Source organism: Orycteropus afer, unplaced genomic scaffold (genome assembly GCF_000298275.1).
Source record: "Orycteropus afer afer isolate SDZICR_OR568_19922 unplaced genomic scaffold, OryAfe1.0 scaffold00049, whole genome shotgun sequence".
Lineage (NCBI taxonomy): Eukaryota > Metazoa > Chordata > Mammalia > Tubulidentata > Orycteropodidae > Orycteropus > Orycteropus afer.
In genome coordinates, this window is record NW_006921636.1 from 5,218,025 (window position 1) to 5,226,235 (window position 8,211).

Consider the following 8,211-nt stretch of genomic DNA (forward strand, 5'->3'; position numbering starts at 1 on the left):
ATCATAGACAGAGTGGCTTAAAACACTGCACAGTGGTGTTACAGTTCTAGAGGTCAGAAGTCGAAAGTGGGTACCGAATAAACCAACAGACATTGTCATGGACTTGATTCCAACTCATAGCAACCCTGTAGACAGACTGTTGTTAAGTGCCGTTGAGTCGTTTCCGACTCATAGCGACCCCATGCACAGCAGAACGAAACACTGCCTGATCCCGCGCCAGCCCCACGATCCCTGCTATACTTGAGCCCATCATTGCAGCCACTGTGTCAATCCATCTTGTTGAAGGCCTCCCCCTCTTTCGTTGACCCTCCACCCTACCAAGCATGACATCCTTCTCCAGGGAATGGTCCCTTCTTACAACATGACCAAAATAGGTGAGACAAAGTCTGGCCATTCTTGCTTCCAAGGAGCATTCTGGCTGCGCTTCCTCCAGGACAGATCTGTTAGTTCTTTTAACAGTCCATGGTACTTTCAGCATTCTTCGCCAGACAGACCAGAGGGGCCCTATAGGGCTTCCAAGGCAGTGAACTTTACAGAAGCAGACTGCTACATCGTTGTTCCATGGAGTAGCTGGTGGGTTTGGACTTAACCACTGTGCCACCAGGACTCCTTGAAATGGGTCCCACCGAACTCAAAGCAAGGTGTCAGCAGGGCTGGTTTCCTCTGGGGGCTCTTGCCTTTTCCTTTCCCAGCTTCCAGAGGCTGCCTGCATTCCATCATCACATTGCCTTCTCTGACCCTGACCCTCCTGCCCTTCTTTTCCAAGGACCTTGTGATTACATTGGGCTCACCTACATAATCCAGGATATTCTCAGCTCAGAATCCTTTATTGAATCACACCTGCAGACTCCCTTTTATCGTGGAATATATTCACAGAATCCAGGGATTAAGACATGGACATCTTGAAGGTGGGGAGTTATTATTCTACTCCCCGCCTCTCCCACATCCACAGTGATGCTCACCTGCACTGACTGGTCAGGCCTGATCTGGGATGTAGCTTCACCGAGCAGTGGGTGCTGGATGCTGGGGACAGATATGGCCTCTGTTCCTGGGCTACACCTATCTCTGGGCCTTTCTGAGGTTCCCACATGGCTAGCCCAGCCCTCCTGCCCCTCTCCAGCCCGCCCAGGTCAGAGCTACCAGCTGTGCCCCCCACATGACCATCAGGCCGGCTTTGGCTCCCTGACACTATCTGTTACGAGTCAAACTGTATCCCCAGAATTGAAGTCCTAACCCTTGGGACTTACAACTGAGACCTTATTTGGAAATAGGGTCTTAGAAGATGCTATTAGCTCACACTGGAGTAGGGTGGGCCCTGATTCAGAATGACTGTGTCTTTAGAAAAGAGAAGAGACACAAACACAGATACAGGAAGAAGATGGCTGTGTGGCTGTGGAGGCAAGAGTTTGGAGTGATGCATCTGTAAGCTATGGAAAGCCAAGGATTGCCAGCAACTACTAGAAGCTAGAAGAGATAAGGAAGGATTCTTCCCTTGAGTCATCAGAGAGCGTGTGGCCTGGCCAACACCCTGAGTTCAGACCCCTAGGTCCAGACAATACATTTCTCACGTTGTAAGCCACCCGTTTGTGGTAGTTTGTTACAGCAGCCTAGGAAACAAACATACCATCCGTGTGAAACGCCCATTTTTGCTCTCTCTGCTCGACTCTGCTCACATTCTCTCCCATCCTCCACCATCCTACAGCCAGGAACTGCTTCTGCTCACTCAGGGTTTGCCATAGCGCCACCTGTCGGCCACCTGAAAACATGGCATCACCAAGGCATCCTTGAATCTTCTCTTTTCCTCTCTCATTAAATGCCCTGTCCCTCAGCAAGTCCTGCTGGCTCTTCTTCCAAAGTACACCCCAAATCCATCCAATTTTCCATGTCTCCTGCACCCCCATTCTGGACTCTTTCCAGAATGACTACAGCTCTCAGCCTGGTTCCTCCAGACCATGTAGTATACTCCCCACACGGCAACCACCCATGGTCTTCCTGTCCCACATAGAGTTAATTCCCACTCCTTCTTGGGCCACCAGCTCCTGCCAACCTCCCCAAGCTCTCATCTTCCACCACTTCGCTCACTCGCTCTGCTGCCGCCATGGCGGCCTCCTCTGTGGTCTTTACCATCCAGGCCCACTCCAGCATCAGGGGACATCCTCCTGCTCCTCCCTCGCCCCGAGACACCCTTCCCCCCAGTCATCACAGCTGCCTCCTTCCCACCCAGAGGTTCAGCCCCAGCACCCATCCTCGGAGAGGCCTCCCTGACCACACCCTCCATGTCTCCCTTCCCCACCCCATCGTTCTTCTCCTTTGCCCTTTTCTGTTTCCTTCACCCTCCTCACCGCAGCCCGAAATTATCTTTGTACTTATTTAATCGCTGTCTCCCCACTAGAACGTCGGGTCCATGAGGACAGCAGCTGGGTCAGTCTTGTTCTCTGCCGTGTCCTCACACCAAGCACACGGTCTACTGTGGTAAGGGTTCCAAAAGGAACCAAACCAGCTGCTTGCTGTCAAGTCGATTTTGACTCACGGGGACGCCATGTGTGTCAGTGGAGCTGTGCTTCACAGGGTTCGGTGCCGATTTTCACAACCAGCTCACCAGGCCTTTTATCCGAGGCACCTCGGGGTGGACTCGGACCTTTTGGTTAGCAGCCAACCACATTAACCATTTGCTCCTAAGGGTTCAGTAGCTTTTGACTGAAAGCTTCCTCAGGTCTTCTCCACCCCATTCTCAATTTCCTTTTTCCAAGCATCCGTAGACCCTTAAAGGGAAAGTTACTCAAATCCATGGCGCTTTAGAACTGACTAAGCTAGTACTGTGGAGACATTTTGAAAGATCAGATCTTTTGTAAGGGCATCAGGCTGGCTGAAAGGAAATAGTATTTTCCAGAAGCACGGATTTTGGGGGCTATTTGACGTGTGGATTTCACACTAGCGTGTGGCACACACACAGACCAGACAGGGAAACGTGCCAGTTCCTCCTTCAGCAGGTCCCGGCAGCCTCTGGCCCTCCCCAGGGAACGCGGGCTCTGAGGGTGGCGCCCAGCATCCACGGTCCCTCCGTGCGGGAGCAACCCGAACGAAGTGTGTGTCTCCCCTCCTCTCCGCTCCCCTCCGTATCCAACAGTCTGCTGAGACAGGACAACTTTCCACACGGCATGGTAAGCCTTAAACTCACCACGGGGACACCTGGCAGAAAGAACCAGAACCGAGGGGTCGCTAACTGGGGAAGCTTTCTGCTGGTGGGAGAGCGGGGTGGGCTGGAGGGAGAAAGTCTGCAAGAGAAGAGGTGAATATGGCTGTGCGAGTTCGGCCAGAGCCCTGCAGGAGTCGTTTGAAGAGAAGAGTGTTCCTTTCCCTCCGTCACCATCTTTGCCAAACACTGTCATTTTTTTCTCTTGTCTTTGGTGGCAGAGATAAAGCATAAGAGCTGCAAAGCGGTATCGCTAACGTGAGGTGTCTGCAAGGGATTTTTCTCGCACCTCCGAGGGATCCTGGCAGGCTTCGCCTGGAGAGATGGGTTCCAATTTTGTGTGAAGTTAAAAATGCTTGTCAGCACTCGAAAATCAAATCATTTGATTTCAAACATAGGTGTACCCTAGTTTCCAAAGCCCGATCTATGAAACTCGATTTCCCCAAGATCAATGAGTGGAGTGGTGACTTCTTTCTGCTGCTGCTTTTTTTTTTTTTTTTTTTTTTTTGAGAATTTCTGTTGAGAACCCTTTTCAAAGGTGAAAACCTCTCCCATATGCTTTACTTTTAAAACATTGTTTCTCACCTGTGCAGGTGTGTTTGTGTGTGTATTCCCTGGGCATGTCCATAGCACAGACTGACACTCAAGTGTTAGAAATAGGTTTCTGTTGGGAATTCTGATGAACTTTGCTGGTAGCACTGGCTTCCTGTGGGGACTGGGCTGGGAGCAGGTACTCTTGATAAAAAGATAACCAACAAATTGGATTCTTGCTACTTTTCTGTGCATCGACTTCTGTCTGCAGGTGTAAGCCAGGAGTCTGAAACTTAAATGCCTCCCACGGCCAGGAAGGAAACATGCATGAGTGGATGCTAGAAAGACAAGAGGGAGTGGGGGGGACTGGAGTGATTGGAACAGGCACGCCTCACCTAAAGGGGGCAGTCATTTCTTAGCTGGAATTTGGTCCAAGGGCGACTAGGCTTTAGTATGAGTTTTATGTGAAAGTTCTCAATTTCACAGTCTTCTCCAACCTAACCAAAATATTTTGGAACCAAATTCAGTGCATGAGCTGTGTCTGAATAAGCAGTCCTATTCTCACACCCAGACCCTTAGCTTTGAGGTTCAAGAGGAAGGAGTCCATCAAGTTGTGTGTGGTGGTGTGGTGACCCTCAGTTCTCAACAGTGGCCGTATCACCTTGGCCTCACTGACAGGAAAAGCTTCTTCAGGAAGCACTTGTCTTGAGCTGTTACAGTGCTGGGCACCAGAGATGAATAAAGTCCAGGTCTGATGAAGGAGGCAGGAATGATTCTAAAACGAGGTGGTAAGTGCAGTGAGGACAGCAGCAGGCATCAAGGACGGGGCACTCGATTTAGCTGGAAGGCCCAAGGAAGGTTTCCTGGAGAAATGGGCATGCCCGTCTGCTTCACCCCTGTATCCTGAAGATCGTGTTTGCTGATACGTGAGCAAACATGGCACTGTTTTGATCACTGTGTGTTTCTTTGTACATGGCCTTTGATTCATGACAGGTGATACTGGTTTTCCATTTATGGCCATTCCAGGCATCATGTTAAGATAGATACTAATACTGTAGTGATAGTAACAGTAACGCAGTGGCTGGTGAGTTGGCTCTGACTCACACAGACCCCGTGTGTGTCAGCGTAGAACTGTGCTCTGTAAGGTTCTCAGTGTGTGATTTTGGGGAAGAAGATTGTCACGCTTTTCTTTCAAGGTGCCAATAGACAGCAATTAGTGAGTGTTTAGTGTGCCAGGTACTGTACCGTGTGCTCTTTTGTACATAATTCACTGAACCCTCTCAGTGAGCCTACGAAGCAGGTCTTATTTCACAAGTGAGGAATTGAAACACATCAAGGTTGAGGAACTTGGCCAGGCCGTGTGGTTCTAGAGTTGATGCTTACAACCACTAGCTCAGGAGTTCTCCGCCTCAGCACTGCTGACATTGGGGTTGGGTGATTCTCTGTCGTGGAGACCATCCTGTGCGTTGTCTGATATTTAACAGCAACCTTGGCTCCACCCACTAGATGCCAGTAGGGCTCCACACCCAGTCATAACCACCAAAACTGCCTCAGACATTGCCAGCTGTCCCCTGGGGGACAAAACTGCTCCCACTGAAGACCACAGCACTACACTAAACTGCCTCTCCAAGTAAAATTTTAAACACTCGCATTAATTTAAAAGGAGCTCTGGTGGTCTAGTGGGTAAAGCATTTAGCTGCTAACCAGAAGGTTGGCAGGTTCAAACCCACCAGCTGCTCCATGGGAAGAATGAGGCAATCTACTTCCATTAAGATTTACAGCCTTGTTGATGGCAGTGGAGTTTTGGGGTTGCATTAATGTCAAATAAAGAATTAAGTAAATAATCATACAGATGTTGTATGGATAGTCACCAAGGATGTCAGCTCTGGGACAGGAGGACAGCTGGTTCACTGCACTGCTGGTTCCCCAATAAAAAAAGAAACCAAACTCACTGCCATCGAGTCGAATGCGACTCATAGTGATTCCTCCTTGGGTTTCCAAGGCTGTATCACTACAGAAGTAGATTGCCCAATCTTCCTTCCAAGGAGTGGCTGGTGGGTTTGAACTGCCAGCCTTCTGGTTAGCAGTCAGATGCCTTACGCACTATGCCACCAGAGCTCCTAGTGGCACTTGGTAAATTCTTGCTGCATAAACAAGAAGGGATATGGCCAAATCGTGTGGGTGGCATGGGAAACGCTGAGGATCAGGAGATGCTGGGCTGTAGTCTGGGAGCTCTGGTAGCGTAGTGCCTAAGGCACTTGACTGCTAACCAGAAGGCTGGTGGTTCAAACCCACCAGCCACTCCTCAGAAGGAGGGTTGGGCAATCTACTTCCGTAGTGATACCACCTCTGAAACCCAAGAGGGGTTGCTATGAGTCAGGTCCCACTCGACAGCACATAACAGCAACAGTGTTGTGTTCTTACTGCTAAGTGAGTATCTGTGAGTCAGCTCTGTCCGCCCCTTCTCCCTCCAGGCCTGAGAGGGATGTGAAGGCTCAAAATGACCCTCCTACCGGGAGACAATTCTGACTATGACTACAGCGCCCTGAGCTGCACCTCCGACACCTCCTTCAACCGCGCCTTCTGCCAGCAGAGCCAATCCCTCAAGGGCGTGTTTTACCGCCGGGCCCAGCGGCTGCGGCCACAGGACCAGCCCCGCCCGGGCGGCCAGCCCGAGGACCGCAGACGCCAGATTATCATCAACGTGGGCGGCATCAAGTATTCGCTGCCCTGGACCACGCTGGACGAGTTCCCGCTGACGCGGCTGGGCCAGCTCAAGGCCTGCACCAACTTTGACGACATCCTCAACGTGTGCGATGACTACGATGTGACCTGCAACGAGTTCTTCTTCGACCGCAACCCGGGCGCCTTCTGCACCATCCTGACCTTCCTGCGGGCCGGCAAGCTGCGGCTGCTGCGCGAGATGTGCGCCCTGTCCTTCCAAGAGGAGCTGCTTTACTGGGGCATCGCCGAGGACCACCTGGACGGCTGCTGCAAGCGCCGCTACCTGCAGAAGATCGAGGAGTTCGCCGAGATGGTGGAGCGGGAGGATGAGGACGACGCCCTGGACAGCGAAGGCCACGGCAGCGAGGGCCCCGCCGAGGGGGAGGGCCGCCTGGGCCGCTGCATGCGGAGACTGCGCGACATGGTGGAACGGCCGCACTCGGGGCTGCCCGGCAAGGTGTTCGCCTGCCTCTCGGTGCTCTTTGTCACTGTCACTGCCGTCAACCTGTCCGTCAGCACCTTGCCCAGCCTGAGGGAGGAGGAGGAGCAGGTAAGAGCCTACAGCCCGTGGGGACGGGTCCCTGAGGACAGGACCACTCTTCCACCAGGGTAGATGCAGACATCTGTCATACAGGCCAATGTCACCTCCTCCAGGGAGTCTTCCCTGACTCCACTGGCCAGAGGGCATCTGCAGCTCCCCTGGCATCATGCTACATGATGCATATTTACATGGGTTGTCTGCCTCCCTTTACTGTGGGGCATCCAGGGGACAGTGGCCATGCCTGCCTTCATCTCTGCTGTGTCTCCAGTGCCTGGACGGTGTCTGGCACAGACGAGGCATTCAGGAATACTCCTGAATACTCAGTCCTCCTTCCTTGTGGTAAGTCCCCCAAATGCTGAATTAGCAAATCCAGCCGGTTCACTTCAGCTGGAACTGTAATCACTACTCTGAGTGTGTGCGTTTCTGCAAATGACCCCCAACAAAACACCACGGAGTCCTTTTAGCGAGTGTGCGGGTTTGAGGTAACATTGGAAGCTGCGAATAATGAGGGTCGACTGCATGTGTTGAATGAATGGATGAATGAGTGAATCAGTGGACGATGCGATTTATGAAGTGTGTGGCCTGGTGCTAACACAATTGTTTATCACCCAAAGTTTATTTCACCAGACATGAGTCCTTTCTCAACCTTCCTAATTCTTTTTCATAAAAATATCCCAGAAGAATTTTCCAGGCCTTGAACATAGCTTTCATTGGTGTGTGTGTGTGTGTGTGTGTGTGTCTCCATGTCCTCGAAGAGTGAGCATTTCTTGGTGCTAAATAAGTCAAGTCAGATACTTAACCCAGTGCTTGAGACAGGGTGTGTGCTCAGTCTAAGGGCTCCCCCTCCCCGGCAGTTCTTAGGAGCTGGGAGCTGGGCTGCTGGCCCTGCCTGCATCGTCCTGCTGAGTCCTCAAGTCCTCGGGCAATCCTGGGAGGCAGCTGTCCACACCCACTTGACAGATGCAAACAGGAGGCCCGAGCAGCTTCCACAAAGCCCACAGCCCAGACCCGACTGAATGCAAAGTCTGTGTCCCACACGTGGAAGTACGGCTTCCACATGGCAACCTGGGGACCTCAGATGGCCCCCCGGAAGAGGGTGGTTGGCCCACACAGTGTTTCCTAAAAATTTGACCTGGTTGTTAACATTTAAAAGTAAGATGCTTTTCATATAAAAATTCTATTCCCAGCTTCTCTTAAAAATTGCAAGGTCAGACCTTCTGGG

At 51.6% G+C, this 8,211-nt stretch overlaps 1 protein-coding gene across 1 annotated transcript in view; it reads left to right on the forward strand.

Annotated features, from left to right (window-relative positions):
• The first annotated feature begins 6,224 nt into the window (after positions 1-6,224).
• The window catches only part of KCNG1 (potassium voltage-gated channel modifier subfamily G member 1), a 7,273-nt gene continuing 5,286 nt past the window's right edge, over positions 6,225-8,211 (forward strand). Inside the window, exon 1 of the mRNA XM_007938308.1 lies at positions 6,225-6,998. Within this exon, the coding sequence (XP_007936499.1) occupies positions 6,225-6,998 (774 nt within the window). The remainder of the gene's footprint in view (positions 6,999-8,211) is intronic.